This window comes from Procambarus clarkii, chromosome 1 (genome assembly GCF_040958095.1).
Source record: "Procambarus clarkii isolate CNS0578487 chromosome 1, FALCON_Pclarkii_2.0, whole genome shotgun sequence".
NCBI lineage: Eukaryota > Metazoa > Arthropoda > Malacostraca > Decapoda > Cambaridae > Procambarus > Procambarus clarkii.
In genome coordinates this window covers 30,569,790-30,596,865 of record NC_091150.1, presented here as the reverse complement: position 1 = coordinate 30,596,865, position 27,076 = coordinate 30,569,790, and the positions used below count along the sequence as shown (strand labels likewise).

Here is a 27,076-nt window from a genome sequence, read left to right as displayed (position 1 = left end):
GTTGATGAGATGCTCCCGTTGTTGAGAGGTACCCGTTGATGAGATGCTCCCGTTGTTGAGAGGTACCCGTTGATGAGATGCTCCTGTTGATGAGAGGTGCTCACGGGCCACAGAGAGGGGGTGGGGGGCCGCCCTCTGGTTCCAAAAAGTCCCAACAGATGGCGGCTGGTCGTGGACCAGCTGGCAGCCTCTCCTTAATTAATCCCCCTTTTTTTTTGCAATTCTTCCCCCGGAGCTGAGAGCCCGATTTATGAGCTCGCAAATAAAGCTCCAGTTTTTAATCCAGGGGTCAAGAGCTCAAAAATATTTCCTGTTGAATTAGCAGGAAGATATATGAGCAGTTATTGTAGGTTGTAAATCAGGGTGGAGGAGGGACGTGGTGGAAGGGGGCACGAGTATTTACTCCCTTTCCACACAATCTCTCTTGTTTCCCTCCTCCCTTTCCCTTCCCTTCCCTTCCCATTTCTCTTCTCTCCCCGGTTACCATCTTCTCCCCTCCCACCCCATTTCTTCCCCTTATCTCCTTCCTGTCGGTCGTCAGGGAAACAATTGTCTCGCAGCATAGTGGTGATTACTCAGACCAGTCACTAGTTGGTGAAGAGTGGGTGAGTGAGGGTGGGTGGGTGGAGTAGTGAGTGGGTGGGTGAGGGGTGGGTGGAGTAGTGAGTGGGTGCTCAGTCTAACGTCAATGGGGTCTTTCAATGGGTCACAGATAATAATATGATATATAATGAAAATAAGTTCCAGCTCCTATGCTATGGTAAACACAAACATGTATAAACGGAAACCATATATAAAACGGAATCACCTCACACTATACAACGAGAAAGTAATGTATAGGATCTATGAATAACAATATCTGAAGACCTTACCCATACAGAATACAATTCAGTAGCTGTCACGACTGCAAGAAAAATGACAGGTTGGATAACATGGACCTTGCAAACAAGGGATGCCATACCAATGATAGTTTTTAAGACAAAAGTGCTCTCTAGGGTGCAATATTATTGCACATTGACAGCCCCATTCACAGTCGGAGAAATTGTTGACACAGAGAGCGTGCAAAGAGCCTTTACGATAGAATCCACTCTATAAGTCATCTAAATTATTGAGATCGATTAAAAGTTCTAAACCTGTATTCTCTAGAGCGTAGGCGAGAGAGAGGTGCATAATAATCTACAAGTGGACATTATTAGAGGGGGAATGGTTCCAAATCTTAACACGGAACAAATCTGATCACATGAGACCAGAAGGCATGGCAGGATGTGCAGAATACCCTCGTTGAAGAGCAGAGGTGCAAGAGGTACTCTGAGAGAGAACTCTATCAACATCAGAGGCCCGAGACTGTTCAACACGCTTCCACTACACATAAGGGGCATAACTGGCCGACCCCTCACAGTGTTCAAGAGAGAACTGGATAAACACCTCCAAAGAATACTAGATCAACCAGGCTGTGACTCATACGTCAGGCTGCAAGCAGCCGCGTCCAACAGCCTGGTTAACCAGTCCAGCAACCGGGAAGCCTGGTTAGAGACCGAGCCGCGGGGCCGTTGATATCCGGAACCTCCACAAGGTAGCACAGGTATAAGTGGATGAGGGCGGGTACAAGCAGTATGAGGCGGGTACAAGCAGTATGAGGGCGGGTACAAGCAGTATGAGGGAGGGTACAAGCAGTATGAGGGTGGGTACAGGCAGTATGAGAGCGGGTACAAGCAGTATGAGGGAGGGTACAAGCGGTATGAGGGTAGGAACAAGCAAGTGGGTCAGGAATTGGTCTCTCATTACCAGAGATTTAGAGCAGGATGCAATAGGCTTTTAATGGTTTCAGTGGCACGTGTCCTTACTCGACCACGTCGAGGCCTGCTGATGCCTCACCCATAATGCCTCACTCATAGGGCCTCACCCATGATACCTCACCCATAGTGCCTCACCCATAATGCCTCACCCATAATGCCTCAATCACTACCGTACCGTCCTGAAAAGAAAGTTACCCAACAATTGGGTTAACCACAGACGGAATTATGGTGTAGTAATGGCAAAACTTCCATAAAATGAATATACAAGCGGCCCTTCGTTACTCGCGGAGGCGTTACCAGGCGCTCAGTCGACTCTTCATGACCCGGGATGGGAAATGACGGGTCATGAATAGAGGGAAAAACACCCCCGCCCCCCCCCCCCCACATCCGGACGGGTCCATAGCGAGGCAGGGAAGGAGGAGGAGGAGGAGGAGGAGCTGCAACAGGTACAACATGATCCTCCTGTAACTTAGGATCTGCGTTATCAACGTGGAATTAACATCATCAGTGTAGGATCAACGTTATTAATGCGAGATCAACGTTAGCAATGTCGGATCAACTTCCATTTCTGGGATATTTTCTTCTTGTTTTTAGTGAAAATAATGAGGCTAATCCAGACGGCAGGGTTGTCGTGTGTGATGCATGCGACCACTCTCACCAGCGACCACCTGTCTACTCTCTCTCTCTCTCTCTCTCTCTCTCTCTCTCTCTCTCTCTCTCTCTCTCTCTCTCTCTCTCTCTCTCTCTCTCTCTCTCTCTCTCTCTCTGTCTCTCTGTCTCTCTGTCTCTCTCTCTCTCTCTCTCTCTCTCTCTCTCTCTCTCTCTCTCTCTCTCTCTCTCTCTCTCTCTCTCTCTCTCTCTCTCTCTCTCTCATGCTCCTCGCTTTTTACAGTGTTCACCTCGCAACCTTTCCCCTTCCTTTGGTCATTATAGGTCAAAAAGCGGACCCGGGTCGGTCCATATAAGAGACGTTAAAGTTGGCGGACTCTCTTTCGCGCGCGCGCGCACACACACACACACACACACACACACACACACACACACACACACACACACACACACACACACTCTCCTGCTAACCTCTCAACACCCACCTTCAGCATGAGCTGGCCCACTAATCTCCATCCTTCTCCTCTCTTTAAGAAACACATGAATAATAAGAATTTAAGCGGCAAATTTGACTTCAGTAAGCACATTATCGCCATTCGTATAACAGGCGGTGTTAACGAGGCCCGGCTACCTGAACACTCTCTCCCGGCGAGTCTGTGACTGTGTCTCCCTGTGGGTGAGTTCTTGTGTGATGCTGCGAGATCTACACTGCGATCTACTCGTATAATTCTCCTCTTTTCCTTCTCACTTTCCTCCTTTCTCTGTTCCTTCCCCTCCTCTTCCTCTCACAGTGCCTCCTGGTTGACCCTTGTGTTCAGGGATGTCACCTGCAGGTGGTGGCCGCCTAGGGGCGTCAGCCTCCCGTAGGGAGGGCTAAGTAAGGGGGCCTCATTCTTGAGTTACTTTTGAAAATGTAAAATAATTACTAGAAATAAATGTGCACTTGGGAGTTAATCGACTGTTGTGGGTCGCATTCTGAGGGTCAGTCATTAGGCTAGAGAATCCTCGATACAAATAAAAAATCAACAAAAAATAAATACAAACTTCCTCTTTTCGGTAATGGAAAACCAATGCAGCTTAGCGTTTACTGTCAAGACTTCTGTCAAACACATCTTGACTTATTTTATTACAGAAAATTGCTTTTAATAAGAAAACAGTATATATTTACTTTCGGAATAGAGTGAAGCTATCAATTCATTTTATTTATGAGAACTATTATTTGTCCCAAGTGAAGGGTAAGCAGTCGTTCTGAATACACAATAATGTGAATATTTTTTTTCGGCCATTCAGAGGAATGTATACACGTTCCTGTATGTTATACACACCTGGGAGTGTACTATAGTTGTGGACTATAGAGACATCAGGTATACTTCTGGCTTGGTCAGCAAATGGCATTCATTATGTGAATGAAGTCTTCGGACGGATTAATGGGAACCAAATGGCATTTGGGTCACAAAATACATAGGTTTTGCTCCTATGTTGAATATATTGATCACCAGAAGTGGGTAGGCCTACGCTACACCCCTGCAACACTAAATTGGTGTGAGAGTTAGACCCACACGTTGCTCGACCACACCGCATTTGGACCAGACAACCACACCACCCTGTTACGGTTGAGTGGTACCACACTACCACTCAACCACATCACCATGCACACCCCATCACTACAACACTCTCTGCTCCATCACAGCTCTGTCATACCACCACCAAACACCACACCACAACACCACTACACCTTCACCAAACACCACAACACCACACCTCCACCACACCACAGCACCACCACACACCCACCAACACCCCCACACCGCTCGACAGATCACCTTAAGGCCAGCTCTCCGGGTGTTGGAGTAATTAAGACACAATTATTCGCATCGAATAGTTTACCTGAGGGTGAAGGTCTCCCTGCACTTAACCTGTATCACTGTAGCGTCCCATCGCTGTAGCGTCCCATCACTGTGGCGTCCCATCACTGTAGCGTCCCATCACTGTAGCGTCCCATCACTGTGGCGTCCCATCACTGTGGCGTCCCATCACTGTGGCGTCCCATCACTGTAGCGTCCCATCACTGTAGCGTCCCATCACTGTGGCGTCCCATCACTGTGGCGTTCCATCACTATGGCGTCCCATCACTGTAGCGCCCCATCACTGTGGCGTCCCATCACTGCGGCGTCCCATCACTGTGGCGTCCCATCACTGTGGCGTCCCATCACTGTAGCGTCCCATCGCTGTAGCGTCCCATCACTGTGGCGTCCCATCACTGTAGCGTCCCATCACTGTAGCGTCCCATCACTGTGGCGTCCCATCACTGTGGCGTTCCATCACTATGGCGTCCCATCACTGTAGCGCCCCATCACTGTGGCGTCCCATCACTGTAGCATTGAGATTATCCTTTATTGGTAGTGTAACGCCCCAAATGGCATGCAAATATACCGTACTCATATATATATATATATATATATATATATATATATATATATATATATATATATATATATATATATATATATATATATATATATATATATATATATATATATACTCAGAGACAGAACTCACTGACCCGACAAAAGCTGACATCTGTGGGGTTATCTGATGAGAACTTAGTAAAGTTGTGTATGGCGGGATTTTACAGATTTACTGGTGCGTCGTGCACCTTGTCGTTTAGTGTATGGAGAGTGAAAGGCACTCACCGAGTACTTGTAAATGATGTTCTGGTGAGCCAACAAGTTTACATCACTAACAGACGTCACTAGTTTATATATATTTTCAGCAGCATAGTCCCCCCCCCACTGTAAATCCACCCTTTTTTATCCCCCCCTTAGAATGAGTAATATACCCCCATCTCCCCACCCCCTTAAACCCCCCCTCTGGGGTATCAACAAAGGGCCCAGTGCTCCCCTTCGTCAGTACCAAAAGAGTCTGTAGTTACCTGTGAGGGGTAATTAAGGATGGGGAGGACTCACAACTCCCCCCCCCCCTACACTAATGATCTGGCAAATACAGCGATAACTTGTGCTATGTCTTCAAGTTAAGGTTCAATGGTAGAAATAATTATTACCAAATACCCCAAGAATTCAATTGAATTCCCATTCCCTCTGTTACAGTTGTGTTGAAGTTATCGTGTTACCACAGAGAGGTAGTGAGAGGCTCTATTATATGAGAGGCTCTATTATATGAGTGGATCTGTTATGTGAGAGGCTCTATTATATGAGTGGATCTGTTATGTGAGAGGATCTATTATATGAGAGGATCTATTATGTGAGAGGCTCTATTATGTGAGAGGCTCTATTATGTGAGAGGATCTATTTTGTGAGAGAATCTGTTATATGAGAGGCTCTATTATGTGAGAGGATCTATTATGTGAGGATCTGTTATATGAGAGGATCTATTATATGAGAGGCTCTATTACGTGAGAGGATCTATTATGTGAGAGGCTCTATTATGTAAGAGACTCTATTATGTGAGAGGCTCTATTATATGAGAGGAGTTCTGGTGTGTGATCAAGAGGGTTGAGGCCTGTGGGAGAGACCCGCTTCGTCTCCAGCGGTCCGTAACCTTCTTGTCACCCCGCCCCCTTCACCCTATATGGCACCCAGAACCCCCTCCCTCCCTCACCCTATATACCACCCAGGACCCCCTCCCTCCCTCCCTCACCCTATATGGCACCCAGGACCCCCCCCCCTCTCTCACCCTATATGGCACCCAGGACCCCCCCGTCTCTCTCACCCTATATGGCACCCAGGACCCCCCCCCCTCTCTCACCCTATATGGCACCCAGGACCCCTCCTCTCTCACTCTATATGGCACCCAGAACCCCGTCCCTCACCCTATATAGCTCCCCAAGACTCCAGTAATATATGCATGGTGTGAAGCCGTGGAACAGCCGTTCGCCTTTAATGCTATTATCAATTGTTCAAGCTTCCAGAGTACACAATACTCTGGAAGAAGTTTGTATTTTTAAATTTTTAATTTTTTTGTTAATGTTTCTCAAAATTCAATTTCCACTAGATTTCCGTGGCAACTTAAATGAGTTCTCTCACTCTAAGGTTAGATTCACTCATGTAAAATATTATTGGCCAGGTTTTGACGTGATTTTTTTCCCCCTTGCGGTGTTGCAGGCTGGTGAAGAACATGGTGATGGAGACGTACGACAACTCTGGCCACTTCGACATCACCTACATCACCTTCGTGTGGGTGGCCTTCCTGCCCACCGTCACCACCCCGGCCCTCTACGCCGCCTGGAAGATCAGCAGGTGAGGGCACTAAGCTGCGGGCTCTCCATAGCCCGTGCTGCTTGGAACTTTGTTCCAGGTAGCGAATCTTTAACAACAACAACAACAGCAGGTGAGGCCAGGTGATGTGTCTGCTCTCTCTGTGCTGGTCAGCACACTTGTACACGTGTGTGTGTGTGTGTGTGTGTGTGTGTGTGTGTGTGTGTGTGTGTGTGTGTGTGTGTGTATGTGTGTGTGTGTGTGTGTGTGTGTGTGTGTGTGTGTGTGTGTGTATGTGTGTGTATGTGTGTGTGTGTGTGTGTGTGTGTATGTGTGTGTATGTGTGTGTGTGTGTGTGTGTGTGTGTGTGTGTGTGTGTGTGTGTGTGTGTGTGTGTGTGTGTGTGTGTGTGTGTGTGTGTGTGTGTGTGCATTTGTGGGCGTATTTACTTTTATACTTATTATTTGTGTCAGCTCATTCATATATTGACTCGTGACCTGGTCTGAGGTAGACGGCGTGCTAACCTCCTTATTAGGTTCCTCAATGATGTCTCACTTTTGGCCAAAGTAGAATATTCTGCTCCTGTTATCGATATATATATATGTATCGCAGAAGTTATGCTTGGTACAATATCAACTATTTTCCTCTGGCTGTTGAAGGAAGGTATGTTTACCGTTCCCCTATACTACCCTGCTTGTCTCCTTTCACCTGTTCCTATTGTCAATACCTTACACTTGTTGGTGTTGAAATCCAGTAGCCATTTTTGGGGCTTCCTTCAGTGTGGTCCACAGCATCACGTAGGAACATCTGCCGCAGCCTCTGACCGGTGATTGATCAGTAATCTTCACACACATGACTTACCTGTGAGGCTCTTGAAGCGTGGATGAACACCTTCCTCTCTCACATTATACAGGTCAGAGGCTGCTACGAGATGCTCTGGACCACACTGAAAAAGGCCAACAAAATGGCTACTCGATTTCAACACCAGCAAGTGTAAGGTATTGAAAATACGATTTTACCCCCAGCATACAAGCTCGAGGCTCCAGTACACACACACACACACACGATACTTAGCAACATTTCCAGTACCTCTGAATATGTATATATATTCATTATCAAAATCAAAGTATATATTCTTTTAATAATATAGTCAGAAAAGGCAACAGGAGTATATATCCTACACTCCCTCTACCAACTCAATGGGTTAAGGTTCTCGGACCAACTCTTGCTTCTTGTGAAGTCATCTTGAAGTATTGTACAGTCCTCATTTGTCTCCACTCTTCTCATTAATTAATGTTGCATCATCTGCAAATGTGGACGAGTATGGCTCATCCCTTATAGTCAGGTCATTAACATAAATGAGAAATAATATAGGTCGCAGCACCGGTCCTTGAGGAACTCCGCTTGTCACCCGACACGTGAGTGTCTGTGTGCGTCTGTACGACTCTCATTGTCCTGTATGTGCGTCTGTACGACTCTCATTGTCCTGTATGTGCGTCTGTACGACTCTCATTGTCCTGTATGTGCGTCTGTACGACTCTCATTGTCCTGTATGTGCGTCTGTACGACTCTCATTGTCCTGTATGTGCGTCTGTACGACTCTCATTGTCCTGTATGTGTGTTTTTACGACTCTCATTGTCCTGTATGTGCGTTTATCTTGCCCATAACCCTATTATTCCCCTCATATGGTGCACATATGTATGTGTTTCCTCTCATATGGTGCACATATGTGTGTGTTTCCCCTCAGCCACTCTCTCCTGCCCTCAGGTCGACCAAGGACAGACTACACTCCTACCTCCACTTCGGCTTGAGAGGTCGCCGCTCCGCCCACACCCAAAACTTCACGCCAATGTTCTACTCGTGTCACGCCCGCGCCGCCCACCGCCTCTCCCTGGAGCCCGCCCTTGCGCCCGCCTCCCCCCACTCCCACCACGCGCCCTCGCCCCACCAGGGAGGACCCACGCCCATGGCCCCCCGCTCCGACAACCCGCGCCCTTACTCCCTGGCGCTGCCGTCGTGAGTCCCAAGGTTTGTTGAGTCTTGGAGATGAGGATGGGAGGGGTAGGAGGGGGTGGGCGTGGGAGAGTAGGAGGGGGTGGGCGTGGGAGAGTAGGTAGGGTGGGCGTGGGAGGGTGATATAGGGAGGGAAGGAGAGAAGATGTAGGTGGTAGAGAGAGGGAGAGGAGAGAAAGTAGGGGCGTGTGGATGAGGAAGAGAAGGGAGAAGACAGGTGGTAAAGGGTAGAGAGCTTAACAAAGACATTCCTTAACACTGATCACAGCTGGAGAGAACATGGTCTGATCTCCATCACCTGTGGGAGGTTTATCAAGATGGAGATTCCTCCGGTATCACGGCCTTCAAGGAGCAGGAATGTTGTGTATACTCAAGACCTCTTTGATCTGCTCCTTATAGTAGTGTCTCCTTAGCCTAATTACCACAGGATTCGTCTTTCATCCCCCGAAACATAATTGATATACAAAATATAACCAATATTGTCCCTGAAAATCCCTGAAAATCCAGGCAAGCATGAAGTGCGCTTGATCCACCAGACTGTGCCTCACCTTCCCCATCCCGTGGCACCTAACCACACACCACTCCGTCGTATCTTATATACGCTGGAATGACTGTACCTCGCCTTACGGGCTATTCATGCCCGTGCCACCTCTTGGGTGGTTTAATCTTTATCAATCAGTTACAGTCCCAGTACAGCCCCGCTCCTCGCCAGTTACAGCCCCGCTCCTGTGCCAAGTAAGTCCACTACGGGCTCACCATAGCCCGTGCTGCTTTGAACTTCTTGTTCCCAGTAGCTGAATCTAGAACAACAACAATGTGCTTCGCCGTGGCGCCCTAGGGTAGTGAAGCCAGGCTTCTATGTACTTGTTATCGTGGCTACCAAGTACATACTGTACTGTGAGGCCAAGTCATCCCGGGACATAGCCGAAGCCTCTTTGTACCAAGTGAGTTCATCTCTGATCATCTATATTACAGTATAAGTGTAAGGGCTTCTCAATATACTGAAGCAAGCGCGCCGCTCAGTTACTTGGGAAGAGGTACCTTGAGGTGCTTCCGGGGCTTAGCGTCCCCGCGGCCCGGTCGTCGACCAGGCCTCGTAAGAGGCTGCCAAATCATCCACATACCTGAAGGTTACAGTGTTATGAGTCGTTGACCTGTTCCACTGCTTAATAGACCACTGACGCAGTACAACTACAGCCTCGTTCGAGCTGTGTCAAACACATAGATACCTGCTCCACACCTGCCGTGAAACCTCGCTCCACACCTATCGTGACACCTCGCTCCACACCTATCGTGACACCACGCTCCACACCTATCGTGACACCTCGCTCCACACCTATCGTGACACCACGCTCCACACCTATCGTGACACCTCGCTCCACACCTATCGTGACACCTCGCTCCACACCTATCGTGACACCTCGCTCCACACCTATCGCGACACCTCGCTCCACACCTATCGTAACACCTCGCTCCACACCAGTCGCAACACCTCGCTCCACACCAGTCGCAACACCTCGCTCCACACCTATCGTGACACCTCGCTCCACACCTATCGCAACACCTCGCTCCACACCTATCGTGACACCTCGCTCCACACCTGTCGTGACACCACGCTCCACACCAGTCGCAACACCTCGCTCCACACCTATCGTGACACCTCGCTCCACACCTATCGCAACACCTCGCTCCACACCTATCGTGACACCTCGCTCCACACCTGTCGTGACACCACGCTCCACACCTGTCGTAACACCTCACTCCACACCTGTCGTGACACCACGCTCCACACCTGTCGTGACACCTCGCTCCACACCTGTTGTAGCATCGTACATACCAACATAAGATATCCTGTTATTGCTTCAGACAAACATCCACCTCATGTTTCGTATAAGATAAAGCACGAGAAAAATGTGTCCATATTTGTGTTGACGTGTTAGTGTGCTGTCCGGCGTGAGGGTGACTGTCACACAGTCACGGACTGCTGTCTGACTGTGACCTCTCAGCGGGTGGGGTTGACAGAGACTGTGTGTGAGGGAGACTGGTCTCGTGATCATTGCGCTCAATCTTCCCCCCCCCCCCCCCAGTACTTACCTGATGGGTAGCACGAGAGTTTATCACAGCCAAGACTATACGCATGTAGGTGATGAGTTGATGACACTGCTTAATCCATTTTGTTTTTCTTTCGTGAGACACTGTGTTGCAAAACTCGGTATTTCATTGTGTTGACAACAGTGTTGAACCTGTTCAAGTCTTTGTTCTACTCGATCCATCACATTGTCTTGTTCTACTCGATCCATTACATTGTCTTGTTCTACTCGATCCATCACATTGTCTTGTTCTACTCGATCCATCACATTGTCTTGTTCTACTCGATCCATCAAATTGTCTTGTTCTACTCGATCCATCACATTGTCTTGTTCTACTCGATCCATCACATTGTCTTGTTCTACTCGATCCATCACATTGTCTTGTTCTACTCGATCCATCACATTGTCTTGTTCTACTCGATCCATCACATTGTCTTGTTCTACTCGATCCATCACATTGTCTTGTTCTACTCGATCCATCACATTGTCTTGCCTGATTAACTTGCCAAAGTCTAACTAAGTCATTAGATAGACTTTGATACGTTAATTATTTTTTCTTCCACTTACGTAAAGTAATATTAATTCCCTTTGTTTTCATGAATGTAGTGTAAATATATATTGCTATTGATGTGTCATCAAATATTTTCCCCTCAAACCTAAATGTCCCTTTGCCAGTGTCTGTTTTCCCTCTATCACCAAAACCCAACTGAGTCCGATGTCGGACTTTACAGTCAACTGAGTCCCTCGTCTAGGTCCATTCAGACGACAAGTCCACGAGCAGTCGAAAGGTATCGATAATTGTGGCAAGTAATAAACTCACACAAGGTTTGAGTTGATCACAAAGAGGTGTAAGGCTTCGTAGTGAAGACTCATGTTGATCACAACTGATATTTTGATAGGTCGGAGTCCGTCCACAAGTGCTAGTAGTAGTAGTAGTAGTAGTAGTAGTAGTAGTAGTAGTAGTAGGCATCCATCAGTCTCAGGAGACTATGGAGTTGCGCTCTGATGTCGGCCTGGGGCCAGATTCACGCAAGAACTTACGCAAGCACTTAAGAACCTGTAAATCTTTTCTCAATCTTTGGCGGCTTTGTTTCCAATTATTAAACAGTTTACAAGCATGAAAACTTGCCAATCAACTGTTGTTATTGTTATAAACAGCCTCCTGGTGCTTCGGAGCTCATTAACTGTTTAATAAATGTAACCAAAGCCCCCAAAGATTGAGAAAAGATGTACAGGTTCGTAAGTGCTTTCATGAATCTGGCCCCTGGTCTGGAGTGGCCTCACCACGGCGCAAAGCCAGGGTAGATTGATTCGGGGGAGAAGCTGTTACCCATGCAGCAGGTATACTGCTATACTGAGGTTGTGATGATCTCCTTCATCTGTAAGTGAAGTTTGCTGGTTGATGGGGATAAAATTCAACATCTTGTTGAATAAGTATTTTGACAGTTTCGCAACGTTCTTGTGAACTTTGACTCTTTATATTCGATGGTGATGATGAGCACAAAATACAGCGCACATGTGGTTGTTTGTGTTTACCAGTAGACACTTGGATATAACTGCTGTATTATGTACCATGTATGGTCTTGTATTTACAGTAGTTCCTGAAATAGGAGTCACATTGAAAATTTTGAACAGTGAGTTCTTTCAACAGTTATTATCTATATGACACAAAACTATGACACAGTTATGATATGCAACTATGATATAACAAATAAACTGTTGAAAGTATATTGGTCAATGTGAAATAGCTTTTATGTTCAGCTATACATACTCATATCTATATTAAATAGAATTTCTATTTGTCTCAGATTGGAAGTCATATGCTTATGGTTAGCCTCGATTATTTTTTGAAAATGAAATATATGGGGTATGAGAGTGTCATAGGCCAATTGGGGTCGGACCCAGTGCCACAATAAGAAATATCGGCATTTATAGCGATCCCCTCGGTTTTCATCTGAATTAAAATTACGGGTTGTGTTTTCCGTGGAGTTTTGGTGCTTTCTCGAGCATAACTCATACAGGTTACGGTATTATACTTTCTGCAGACTTTCTACAGTATTATATGACTAGAGTATTATACCGTGGGTCTGTTGGCTCTCCCTGGAACCCTTAATGGAACAGCTCCCTGGAACCCTTAGTGGAACAGCTCCCTGGAACCCTTAGTGGAACAGCTCCCTGGAACCCCTCACTGGAACAGCTCCCTGGAACCCCTCACTGGAACAGCTCCCTGGAACCCTTAGTGGAACAGCTCCCTGGAACCCTTAGTGGAACAGCTCCCTGGAACCCTTAGTGGAACAGCTCCCTGGAACCCTTAGTGGAACAGCTCCCTGGAACCCCTCACTGGAACAGCTTCCTGTAAACCCCTCACTGGAAACGCCCCCTGGAACAGTAACACGAGGCTACGATACAACAGTTGACAGTTTCACTTTGCGTGCACCTCACTAATGACATGCTACAGTATTGTCAGTCACCCGCCAGCAACAGTGTCAAACATCACTCTACTTTGCTCCTCCCACGCTGACAGTCAGCTGGGGAGCCCCGCACGGACACCAGCTGGAATTTAATTTCCTCCCTGGAAAGCAAATCGTTTAATAATTAAAACGAACAGAGCGTCAGAGGGAAAATAAATTATTTAAACTAGCTGAGCAGAATGTGTTATAAACCCCTTTTTTTCCGCTGCACTCAATCCCTCAATATTCTCTCTACTACTATCAACTCTATCCATCCATTATCCCCCATAAACTCCTGATGGCACCCCCTTTCAACCCCCCTATCCACCTCCTCCACTCCCTCCCACCAGCTGACACAGCCTGAGGACTTACCTATTAAGTGTTCGCTGTAAGACAAGCATTTGTTTACTAAGGTCTCAGACACGAAGGCTGTTGAGTGCACTCTAATGAGGGCAGAACCCACTGTTGGCTCCTAGTGGTATAGGTGGGTGCCTGGCACCCTGGTGACGTTGTTGCTCAACCCCCGCAAGCACAATTAGGTAAGTACAATTAGGTGAGTACACACACACACACACGCACGCACGCACGCACACACGCACACGCACATTTCACGTCTCTCGAGAGTACACACATTTACACTTACTAAACTATTGTTTGAGCAGAGTGCATACATTTCTGGCATAACAAAGGGGATTAGCTACACAGAGCCAGGGGGGAGGAGAGGAGGGCAGACGAGGGCCCCCTCACCCACACCCTCCCTGCAAGAACTATCATATTTTTCACAGGAACATAACCTAACGTCTGGCGAGTAACAAATCTCTGTGTAATGGGATAGCGAGTTTCAGGACGAGGAACAAAATTTAGTGTCTCATTAAGGAGTGGCGTAGAAGATCCTATAAGACGCAGCTGAGAAATATGCGTAAGACTGCAGGAGGTGGCGACCTCCTGCGTCATGCTTGGCATACTGGCATGTATGACATACATACACACACTTGGCATACTGTCATGTATGACATACACACACACTTGGCATACTGGCATGTATGACATACACACACACTTGGCATACTGGCATGTATGACATACACACACACTTGGCATACTGGCATGTATGACATACACACACACACTTGGCATACTGGCATGTATGACATACACACACACTTGGCATACTGGCATGTATGACATACACACACACACTTGGCATACTGTCATGTATGACATACACACACACACTTGGCGCACACACACACTGGCGTTGTGGCAGGAGTTTTGGGGTCACACTCGCAGCTCTATAGAAAGTACAGACAGAGTGCTTCCTCGACTTTAACTCAAGAAAAGTTGGTTCAAACAGTTCCGGGTCGGGATTCATGAAGCACTTACGCAAGTAGTTACGAACCTCTAAATCTTTTCTCAATCTCTGGCGGCTTTGTGTACATGTATTAACACAATGTATGAGCTCAGAAGCACTAAAAGGCTCTTTATAAAAAATAAAAACATGTGATTGGGCAGTTTTGAGGCACATAAACTATTAAATAAATGTAAACAAAGCCGCCAAAAACTGAGAAAAGATGTTGAGGTTCGCAATTAGATTAATAAACGCTTGTTGAATCCTGGAAGAGGTCAGCGCCTAAATTATATCATGTGTCGTTTCTTAATTTATATATTTTGTGGGGGGGGGGGTATAAGTAAACTTAGAAATTCATATTGATTTCCAATTCCTATTATTTCTTATTTCATTTATCATTGCCCAACCACTTGGGCTGGACGGTAGAGCAACGCTCTCGCTTCATGCAGGTCGGCGTACAATCCCCGACCGTCCAAGTGGATGGGCACCATTCCTTCCCCCCTATCCCATCCCAAATCCTTACCCTGACCCGTTTTTAAATATTATATAGTCGTAATGGCTTGGCGCTTTCCCCTTATAGTTCAATTCAGTTCAATCACTCAATTCATTACCCGCATTACACTTTGCTTAATACGTCAGTTCATATGAAGCAATTAATTAAAAAGTAATTTATTTGGTGAGTTTGTTATTAGTTCCATTAGAAATATATATATACAATATACAATGGTAAATTAGACTTGTAAGTGGATGGTCCACGAGGCAACTGTGTGCCAGAGCCTTCATATGTTCGGTTGACTTGACTTCAGATGTATCTGATTGATGAGGGAAAATGTTCCAGAGGCGCGTCAGTCTAGGAATGAATGATCGGTGGAGTCCTGTTCTTGAGACGGGCGCAGCCAGCGTAAGGCGCTCAGCCCTCAACAGCCTCGTGCTGTGGGTGCCAACTGCTGGTCGTCCACACAGATGGGCCAGGTGCGGCACTTTGAGAGCATTGGCCTCATACACAACTTTTAAGTTCATCAACATCTCGTCCGTGCTTGAAGACTCTGCTTGTTCTCACCATTTCAACCGGAACGGTTGAAATGGTGAGAACAGTGACAGTGAAAATGGTGAGAACAATGGTGAGAACACCTTGTCCAGCATGTGAAATGTTCCCTACGACCCCCCCCCCCACACACACACTCTCTGTCTCTCTCTCTCTCTCTCTCTCTCTTTCTCTTTCTCTCTCTCTCTCTCTCTCTCTCTCTCTCTCTCTCTCTCTCTCTCCAAATTCTTTAATCACCTATACTTTCTTATTTTTTTCCATTTAACCAGTTTCCTGAACGTTATTACTTATTTTCAGGTACGGGCCGAGTACTCAGGTCGGACAATACACGCTAACTTGTTAGATCAACTTCATATTGGACACTACGACTGGCGGAGGCTACGACTGGCGGAGGCTACGACTGTCGGAGGCTACGACTGGCGGAGGCTACGACTGGCGGAGGCTACGACTGGCGGAGGCTACGACTGGCGGAGGCTTCGACTGGCGGAGGCTACGACTGGCGGAGGCTACGACTGGCGGAGGCTACGACTGGCGGAGGCTACGACTGGTGGAGGCTACGACTGGCGGAGGCTAAGACTGGCGGAGGCTACGACTGGCGGAGGCTACGACAAGTACGACTCGCCCTGTATATAACCGACGGAAACTACGGTCCGGGCTACAACCGGTCAGGTCTAAAACAGATAAAGAGTTTGAATATGTGGAAAGCGCCACGCGTGAATTTTATAGTGTTGGAAACGGCCGTAGTGGCAGCACCTTCGCCACCCTGGGGCAGAGCCCTGGCCAGGGAAGATTGACTGGGCGCCAGCCCTTAACTACACCGCTCCTTGTCCCCCCAAAAGGAGTAATTGGGAACGTGAGTGGTAAGGGATTGGAGGGTTGTGTTGTAGGGAACAAGTATTGGGGTGTTGGACTCAGCGATGAGTCTGAGCAGAGAGGAACACTGATGGTGTGGCTCACGACACTGAGCTCCGGGGTGATGGAGCTCACAACTGAGCCCCGTGGAGCTCACCTGTGAAGCTCACAACCCCGGGGTGTGGAGCCCCGGGGTGATGGAGCTCACAACTGAGCCCCGTGGAGCTCACCTGTGAGCAACTGTGGAGCTCACAACCCCGGGGTGTGGAGCCCTGGGCTGATGGAGCTCACAACTGAGCCCCGTGGAGCTCATCTGTGAGCAACTGTGGAGCTCACAACTGAGCTCAGCAACACTGAGCCCCGGGGTGATGGGAACACGGCCTCCCATCTCTCAGTAATGCTTAACGCCGCGGGGTGATGGAGCTCACAACTGAGCCCTGTGGTGATGGAGCTCACAACTGAGCCCTGTGGTGATGGAGCCCCGCAACACTGAGCCCTGTGGTGATGGAGCCCACAACATTGAGCCCCAGTGTGATGGAGCCCCACAACACTGAGCCCTGTGGTGATAGAGCCCCACAACACTGAGCCCTGTGGTGATGGAGCCCCACAACACTGAGCCCTGTGGTGATGGAGCCCCACAACACTGAGCCCTGTGGTGATGGAGCCCACAACATTGAGCTCTGTGGTGATAGAGCCCCACAACATTGAGCCCTGTAGTGATAGAGCCCCACAACACTGAGCCGTGTGGTGATGGAGCCCCACAACACTGAGCCCTGTGGTGATAGAGCCCCACAACACTGAGCCGTGTGGTGATGGAGCCCCACAACACTGAGCCCTGTGGTGATAGAGCCCCACAACACTGAGCCGTGTGGTGATGGAGCCCCACAACATTGAGCCCTGTAGTGATAGAGCCCCACAACACTGAGCCGTGTGGTGATGGAGCCCCACAACACTGAGCCCTGTGGTGATAGAGCCCCACAACACTGAGCCCTGTGGTGATAGAGTCCCGCAACACTGAGCCCTGTGGTGATAGAGCCCGCAACACTGAGCCCTGTGGTGATAGAGCCCCGCAACACTGAGCCCTGTGGTGATAGAGCCCGCAACACTGAGCCCTGTGGTGATAGAGCCCGCAACACTGAGCCCTGTGGTGATAGAGCCCCACAACACTGAGCCGTGTGGTGATGGAGCCCCACAACACTGAGCCCTGTGGTGATAGAGCCCCAAAACACTGAGCCCTGTGGTGATAGAGCCCCAAAACACTGAGCCCTGTGGTGATGGAGCCCCACAACACTGAGCCCTGTGGTGATGGAGCCCCACAACACTGAGCCCTGTGGTGATGGAGCCCCACAACACTGAGCCCTGTGGTGATGGAGCCCACAACATTGAGCTCTGTGGTGATAGAGCCCCACAACATTGAGCCCTGTAGTGATAGAGCCCCGCAACACTGAGCCCTGTGGTGATGGAGCCCACAACATTGAGCTCTGTGGTGATAGAGCCCCACAACATTGAGCCCTGTAGTGATAGAGCCCCGCAACACTGAGCCCCGGGGTGATGGGAACACGGCCTCCCATCTCTCAGTAAATTGGAGAAATATAATATATTTTTAAATGCTGGCAAATTACAAAGGAAAATTGAATAATTAGAAAATATTAATTGCATTAATTTGCCAATTATCTGTCTGAGTATTCCAGTGGAAATGTTGATCATTTTGTGCTCACCGTCAGGAAATATATTTAGTTTTGTATTTGAATACTTTATAGCTATCAAATTATATATATATATATATATATATATATATATATATATATATATATATGAAAAGCGTTGAGCTGACACAGTTATACTGACCTTATAAGATTGTGCTTGAGCTTGTTGTTGTTGTTGTTATAGATTTAACTACTAAGAACGAAATGTCCATGTAGCACTGGCTATGGTGAGCCCGTAGTGGAATTACCTGACGCAGGAGCGGGGCCGTGTAGACTTACAAGGTTGTTGTTGTTAAAGATTCGCTACCTGGAACATAAAGTTCCAAGTAGCACGGGCTATGGTGAGCCCGTAGGCCTTTAGACTTACAAGATTGATTGATGATTGATAAAGATTAAGCCACCCAAGAGGTGGCACGGGCATGAATAGCCCGTAAGTGGTACAATTTTTTTTTTCTCAGTGTTCTGAGGTTGCATTTAACCATCAAGCTGTTATCGCGGGGGAGGATACTGCTTCACAGTCTTTATGAGGGTGTCCAGCTGCTGGACACCTTTGTTGACCAGGAGAGTGGCTGTGTTGATGGCTTCAGGGTGGCCACTGCATGATTCAGGAACTCTTAAAGCTCTTCTAAGGTCATTGGTTGCTTCACATTCCAGAAGATAGTGAAGTAATGACTTTTCTGTGACAGTTTGGCAGAAGATACACTCTCTCTGTCGGGGTTCACCAATCTCCCAGTTGCATCTGTAACCTAGACGTAGTCTATATAACCTAACTGCTATTTCCCTGTGGATTCCTTTTGGGATATTTAACCTTTCTAATTTGGTTGCCTGAAGATACCATGTTGCAGATGGCGAACCTTCAGCTATTCTCTGGTGCAGGTCGGCTTTGTTGAGATGTGAGAGTTTTTTGGTGATGATGTTTTTTATGTTCTCTAGGCTGGGTTGAATTGTTTTATGTATCACTGGATGACGAGTTGCCAATTTAGCAATTTCATCAGCTTTTTCATTTAATGGGATTCCAATATGGGATGGGATCCAGTTTAAAGTTATGTTGAGTCCTTTGCCTTTAGCGACTGCTCCAAGATACAAAATGGTGGTAATTATTTCCACATTATCTTTCCACTGTTTTTGTCCTAGTATTAAAAGTGCAGCTTTTGAGTCGTTGTGTATGATTGCATTTTGAGTGTTTTGTGAAATCACATGTGCGAATGTCTGTTGTATGGCGAACAGCTCAGTTTGGGTTGATGATACTAGTCCTCCCAGTCTCCAATATGCCTGAACGCTGGTCGTGCAAAGAGCAGCGCCAGCACTCTCATTTTCTGTGTCCACCGATCCGTCTGTGAAGATGTGGGTGGCTCCTGCTACTGCTATGCTATACATTTGCTCTTCTATTATGCGCCTTAGGATTGTCGGACTTACAAGGAAAAATCTAGACATTTATAAAAGTGGGTACACCTCACTCTACAATTCACCAAACTCCCTTAATCCGTAGAGAGCGACGAAGGGTTGGGTGAGGTGATTGTTGCCTGACTCCGGCTTCCAGCTGTCCGCCAGGTCTTACATCTTCCCTCTGGGTCAATGGAGGACCATCGAACAGTTGTATGCTAGAAGTCGAATTCACCTGGATGTGGATTACTGGTGTCAGCTCCCGAATGAACACTCGAGTATAAGTATCGTACTTATTCCTCAAGTATAAGAAGCCTGCTATGGTCGTCTGTGTGTGTGATTACTGTCGTACCTTTCACTGTGTCTTGGTGATTCAGGATGGTGTTGAGAATGATGTTGCTTGATACCTCTCTCTTGCAAATGATTGTTTTCGTGGTATATGCAATGTACCATATATTCCGGAGCGCAAAGTCTCCAGAGCTGCATTTGTAATGACGCACTACATTACTACACCTCAGTGTAAATGAACAAATCCACAAGGGCCGTGACGAGGATTCGAACCTGCGTCCGGGAGCATCCCAGACACTGCCTTAATCAACTAAGCTACGACAGGGTTAAAAGGGTTAAAACCGAAGTTCTACTGAACTTACCTCAGTGTGTCAGAGGAGGCAGCGATGATATGTCTCATAATGAGGGAAGATGTATGAGGGTTGGTATAATATATGACAGGACGCATCCTGGCGTTTTCACTGGAATTGTTTGCAATTCCTGTCAGTTCTTTTTCGTATCACATTTTCATCCATTTTCTATGCCAGAGTAAATGTATTTTGTAATACATTACAATGTCTTCCCCTGGGGCCCTGTTCTCTACCCCTGGGGCCCTGTTCTCTACCCCTGGGGCCCTGTTCTCTACCCCTGGGGCCCTGTTCTCTACCCCTGGGGCCCTGTTCTCTACCCCTGGGGCCCTGTTCTCTACCCCTGGGGCCCTGTTCTCTACCCCTGGGGCCCTGTTCTCTACCCCTGGGGCCTGTTTGTCCTCAGATGACGGCCTGTCTCCTTACGATTTCATGGAATACTGTATTGCTGTAATCGTTGTTCACAACAAGTAACAATATTAACAATGCTGATGTGTTTAACAGCATATGTATTAGAGAAAACCTGCTCCCAGAAATATATAATATATCTTATAATATATCTATATATAATTATATATAATACATAATATATAATATCATAATATAGGGATCTAAACATTCCCTCTAATGCGTTATGCGTGGTTCAAATCAAAAGAGAAATATATACATGTGAATTTTACGTTAATAACAAAGGTGAAGGTTAATACTTTATACAAAAAATGCTATATGCGTCTACCGTCACCCGTGGGCGAGGATAGACGAGGAAGCAATGAGCACTAAAAGGTTAATCTGCTGCGGTGGATTGATGATTGATTGATGAAGATTAAGCCACCCAAAAGGTGGCTTGGGCATGAATAGCCCGTAAGTGGTGGCCCTTTTGAGCCATTACCAGTATCAAGAGCTGATACTGGAGATCTGTGGAGGTGCGACTGCATCCTGCGTGACGGGAGATGTCTCCCGTGTGCTGCGGTGAGAGAGAGAGAGAGAGAGAGAGAGAGAGAGAGAGAGAGAGAGAGAGAGAGAGAGAAGATTAAGCCACCCAAAAGGTGGCTTGGGCATGAATAGCCCATAAGTGGTGGCCCTTTTGAGCCATTACCAGTATCAAGAGCTGATACTGGAGATCTGTGGAGGTGCGACTGCACCCTGCGTGACGGGAGATGTCTCCCGTGTCCTGTCTGCGGTGGACGCTGGCAAGCCTTTATATACGGGGTGTGACGTCATTTTGGCGCGAATTCTGGAGCTGTAGACTAGCAGCCGGCAAGATAACTGCCATCGCGGTAGTTTGACGTCGGGAGCGCTGGCTAGAAGACAGGTGTGTTGTCTCTCCTGGAAGGTAGGGTGGAGTGGCGTGTCTAGACAATACGTGTAGCACATATTGTTGTTGTTGTTAATGTTGAGTCTTTATGTTGGAGCATGCTGATTCCTAAGTGGTTAAGAACAGGCAGAATCTACTGCTATGCAGGAGATAACCGTAACAATATATATATATATATATATATATATATATATATATATATATATATATATATATATATATATATATATATGTCTAACCTACGCTAGAAACAATACAGCGATCCCGCGTTTGTTATGTTAGCTAATAATTTGTTCAGTAAATCAACACATTTACACCATCACTTGCGAAGCCTGTACATCTTTCCTGAATTATGTCGGCATCGTTTACGAGTTTGGTCAACTTTACAACGCAAGATTATTATTGTTAAAAAAAACTACGTAATGCTTAGGAGCTCATACATTGTATAAACAAATGTAAACAAAGCCGCCATGATTGAAGAAAGATGTACAGGCTTCGTAACGGGTTCCGTAATTCACCGATCGCTGCCGAGGTCCCAAGAGAGGGAAGGTGCCCCCAGGAGAGGTGTCCTTTATAGTGGGAGTGTTTGCCTCTGGTTACGGGCTCCCTGGAAACACAAACCGAAACTGTCTCTATTTTCCGCTTGTTACAACTTGTAATAAAGTTGTTACATCTTGGCTTAACGTGTTTATGACGTATTAGAACGTTGTTACAACTTGCTATATTGGTTGTTATAACTGGTTAGGAGGTGTTAAAAACTTGTTCGAACGTTGTACCAACGTCGTAGTTTCGGTGTGTGTTTGGTGAATGGGCTATGGTGAATTCACCATAGCCCGTGCTACATGGACACTTCGTTCTGAGTAGCTGAATCTAAAACAACATAAAACAAACCTCTGGTTTCATGAGATGCAATAATTGGTTACCTGTGTTGGCTTAAGCGACTTCAAACATCCAATGTTTACCATCAGAAACATTCCGGCGACCTCAAACATCTTTTCTCTCTTTGTAAACGTTGATGTTTACAATGAATATCTCTCTCTCTCTCTCTCTCTCTCTCTCTCTCTCTCTCTCTCTCTCTCTCTCTCTCTCTCTCTCTCTCTCTCTCTCTCTCTCTCTCTCTCTCTCTCTCTCTCTCTCTCTCTCTCTCTCTCTCTCTCTCTGTATCCAGCCCATCTTCAAGACATTGATCAAGTGTTCTTACTCCAGCACATGCTTGACATACTCATACTCATACATACTCCACATACGTACTCGGCTCTCTTGATTGATTGATAAAGATTAAGCCACCCAAGAGGTGGCACGGGCATGAATAGCCCGTGAATTGGCTCTTCACAAGCCTTTGCATTTATAGCATGTGGGGGAATGTGTTGTGTGAGCTGCCGTCCTCAGGCCAGGCTCGTCCATCGCCCTAACTTGCTCCGAAAGACACAATTCGTCACTTTTTAACAAAGTGTGTGTTCAACATTAGCATTTTTCAATACACACTGAAAGTTTACTTTTCCTCCTGAACATTCGTCAGAAATACGGTATACCTTGATATCATTATAAACCCCGCGTTTAATGTCGCGGGGTTTCCATATTTTCACAGTTATGTTAATATTATTACATACTAGAATGTGGTGAATCCTTAGAGCTAGCTTAGGTTATGTGGTTTTGTACTGTTAGGCAAATATGTGCGGTATGTGGATTAGGCTTTTAAAGCTATGCAATTCGAGCGCAGGACGTGAACGAACGCTGTTCGAAATGTGTTCGTATGTCATGAGTTGTGTGTTAAAAGCGAGGTGCCAGATTCACGAAGCAGTTACGCAAGTACTTACGAACGTGTTCATCTTTCCTCAATCTTTGACGGCTTTGGTGATATTTATTAAACAGTTTACAAGCACGAAAACTTGCCAATTAAACTGTTGTTATTGTTATAAACAGCCTCCTGGTGCTTCGGAGGTCATTAACTGTTTAATAATTGTAAACAAAGCCGCGAAAGTTTGAGAAAAGATGTACAGGTTCGTAAGTTCTTGCGTAACTACTTCGTGAATCTGGTCCGAGGTGCCTTTGTTGATGAGCATTGGCTGAGGCGTTAGTAAGTCAGATATCTGACTTACACACCTGGCAACCAAATGACACTTCGAGTCTTTTATAAGGCGTAGCAACAAACCTGTTCTCGAATATAAATTAATGTTGTTATATATGTGCAGTATATATATGCATAGTTAGAACCAGGAAGTGTTGGGTCAGGTGCTTTGGTTACGCTGATTTGGTTAGTGTTTTGTGGACTGGCTAGACCTTGAGCCCGTTGTCTTCATCTGCCACTCCGTACAAAATCCAACCTTTCAGCCTAACTAGAATCATACGAAGCAACCCACCTAATCCATCGAGTCCGCTACATAGAAAACGTAAATAATTGTGAGCCGTTACTCTTCTAAATAATAGCTCGAAGCGACGTGTTAGTTAAGACGGCGGGGTTTGGAAATTAATGAAGCACGGCAAGAGACATAGCGCTGAGAATTGTATCAGATCGACAAACGTACAAATACGGACTGTTACCGATTGAGAGATAGTCCATGTTGTGTACATACACGCCCCGGAAACCGCCGGCGACGGCCTCCACACTCGACGCGATTGAATCGTGTTTCGAGTCACCGCTTCGAACGGGATTCGATTTACGTGTGTACAAACCCAGGCTTAAGCTCGCCGGCTTTGTGCGAGGCTTTTCTGATAGTCTAAACTGTACACATTAGAATGGTCCACGTGCTTGTCGAGTCATTGCCCTCGGGTCCACGTGATTGAGTCCACATACCCGGGTCCACATACTCCACTCGGTCCACATCAGAGTGATGAGGGCAAGCCTCTTCCTTCCCCCTAATCATGCTCCTAGCGCCCCCTTAAGCTGGGCTCGTTACTGAAAGTTCTACACAAATATATTGACTGATTTTATTGCAGGTTATGAAGACTTATCCTTAATATAAGCTGTCTATATACGAAATATTTTCCTCTGTGTATACGTTTGTATATCTGGTCAGTTATGTATGTATCTTTTATGTATACTTATTATCTATGGTCGTCTATCCTAAATATAATTTACATATTTCTGTGTATACTGAATACTTCTGATATACTTCTGTGTATACTGAATAATACTTATGTATATCTATGTGTATTTATTGTTGAAATAAGTTGCTTGTGTTTACTAAGCGTCATGTGTATAACCTTGGTGTATAATGAGAATAAATGTTAATTTAAAGTTATTCAGGCGTCAGTGGGCAAGACTGGTGGTCACAGGAATTAATAAGACTCTGGTTCGGGTTCGAGCCAACACCAGGCCAGCGAGTCTGTCGTGGAACTGAAGCTCCATTGATGCCCATTGTTAGGATTTATTAGGCATTTACCAACCCACTTTATGAAAGCTGTACATCTTTCTTCAGTCATGGTGGCTTTGTATTCATTTATTAAACAACAACTTGGTTATTTTTTGTTAAAAACAACCTTGTAGCGCTCTCTGAGGTTCTTAAACTGACGAATGTAAACAAAGACTTAATGTCTGAGGAAAGATGTAGAGGTTTCGTAAGTGGTTGGGTAAATCCTTGATGAATCCTGGTCCTGCTGAGCTGGGTAGCCACCGTCATGGCTCCTTCAGTTACCCAAGCCTCTTAGTCTCTTACTTGCATATCACACACACACACACACACACACACACAACTAGGTGAGTACACAGGGTATAGAGGGTAGAGGGTATAGACTCGTTTCTCTCAATGTTTGTTGACGATGCAAAAATTATGAGGAGGATTGAAACAGAGGATGATAGTAGGAGGCTACAAGATGACCTAGACAGACTGAATGAATGGTCCTCATACCCCATCCCTCGTAACTCTGGGACGAGTCTCGTTGCAAACCTCGTTCCAGTTTCCTTATATGCTTCATCAGATGGGGGACTCCATGATGAGGCGGCATACTCTAAGACTGGCCTCACGTAGGCAGTGTAAAGCGTCCTAAATGCCTCCTTACTTAGGTTCCTGAATGATGTTCTAACTTTTGCTAGTGTAGATAGAACACATGAGATAAGGGGAAGATTCGCTAAGGGGGAACCGGGGAGGGGGAGGGGAGAGAGAGACCCCCGGGCGGAGCCGGGTAACCTTTCTACCACACATATATACGACAGCTCGAGCACTCTCATATGTAATCGAAGACGCTAATGAAAGTCCTAAAGGATATCGAGTGGCCTCTTATACGACGAGCCGCTCCCCTTATAGGACGACCCGCGCCTTTTATACGACGAGCCGCTCCCCTTATACGACGAGTCGCTCCTCTTATAGGACGACCCGCGCCTTTTATAGGAGGAGCCGCTCCCCTTATAGGAGGAGCCTGCCCCTGAAGAACGGTCTTTACGTCTCTCCCTCACCAACATGACGATCACATTAGGCGGATTTATTAGCCGTTAACTCGTTAACTCGCTCAACGCCATAGTTGACGCAGCTTTGACTGTCGTCGAGCGCCAAGTGACAAAGTTTAGCGAACTTTATCTGGTGGAGCGAGGCCGTGGGGGGGGGAGGGGGGGCGGTGTGTCGCCACTGGGGACCAGATCACCGTCCTGGTGGCCTCCTCCACGGGGAGTAATCGCCTTAACTGGTTGGGCTATATTTACTGTTTGTATCTGCACAATCGAGCTTTTTTTTAGCTCTTGGACCCCGCCTTTCTAACCAATCAATTTTCCTCTATTATATTTACTACATATGTTTCACTTTTAAGACACGCACACACGCATTTACACACACACACACACGCATCCCCAGGAAACAGTCCGCAGCAGCTAACTAACCTTTAGGTACCTGTTTACTGCCAGGTGAACATGTGCATCAGGGTGAAAGAAACTTTATCCATTTGTAAAGGGCCTCTGCCGGGAATCGAACCCGGGCCCTTAAGACTACGATTCCCGAGCGCTATCCACTCAGCCGCGACGCCCCCTGCAGTTTGAGGCTTGCCACTCCCAACTCACAGCCTAACTATAATGTTTATTTCATGTTGTATTGAAGTTGTTTCAATGTTGTGGCAACGTTGTGTGTGTGTGTGTGTGTAATTACCTAAGTGTAGTTACAGGATGAGAGCTACGCTCGTGGTGTCCCGTCTTCCCAGCACTCTTTGTCATATAACGCTTTGAAACTACTGACGGTCTTGGCCTCCACCACCTTCTCACTTAACTTGTTCCAACCGTCTACCACTCTGTTTGCGAAGGTGAATTTTCTTATATTTCTTCGGCATCTGTGTTTAGCTAGTTTAAATCTATGACCTCTTGTTCTTGAAGTGCCAGGTCTCAGTGTGTGTGTGTGTGTGTGTGTGTGTGTGTGTGTGTGTGTGTGTGTGTGTGTGTGTGTGTGTGTGTGTGTGTGTGTGTGTGTGCGCTGGGATATTGATCCCTGCCAAGTGTAGGGGAATATGTGGGCCTTGAGGTGGTCAACACTACACCACACCTGCTCAACACTACACACCTGCTCAACACTACACCATACCTGCTCAACACTACTGCAGACCTGCTCAACTCTACACCAGACGTGCTCAACACTACTTCAGACCTGCTCAACACTACACACCTGCTCAATACTACACCAGACCTGCTCAACACTACACACC

General features: G+C 46.7%; 2 protein-coding genes across 2 annotated transcripts in view; both read left to right on the top strand.

The window, feature by feature from the left end:
* The window catches only part of LOC123754293 (5-hydroxytryptamine receptor 1D), a 74,983-nt gene extending 56,844 nt beyond the window's left edge, over nt 1-18,139 (top strand). Inside the window, exons 7-9 of the mRNA XM_069321488.1 lie at nt 6,527-6,661; nt 8,388-8,648; nt 15,864-18,139. Coding sequence (XP_069177589.1) covers nt 6,527-6,661; nt 8,388-8,640 — 388 coding nt within the window. The 3' untranslated portion in view covers nt 8,641-8,648; nt 15,864-18,139. The remainder of the gene's footprint in view (nt 1-6,526; nt 6,662-8,387; nt 8,649-15,863) is intronic.
* On the top strand, nt 9,241-10,573 carry LOC138362900 (mucin-3A-like). The gene is made up of 2 exons (XM_069321478.1): nt 9,241-9,368; nt 9,820-10,573. The coding sequence occupies exons 1-2, from the start codon at nt 9,241-9,243 to the stop codon at nt 10,571-10,573; spliced, it is 882 nt and encodes a 293-aa protein (XP_069177579.1).
* Nucleotides 18,140-27,076: the final 8,937 nt, after the last annotated feature.

What these genes read in the sequence shown, in the direction of transcription:
- LOC138362900 (XM_069321478.1), top strand. Translation starts at nt 9,241, where the DNA reads ATGACTGTACCTCGCCTTACGGGCTATTCATGCCCGTGCCACCTCTTG. An exon ending in CAGCCCCGCTCCTGTGCCAA is followed by an intron (nt 9,369 to 9,819) that starts GTAAGTCCACTA and finishes CCACTGACGCAG; the next exon opens with TACAACTACAGCCTCGTTCG.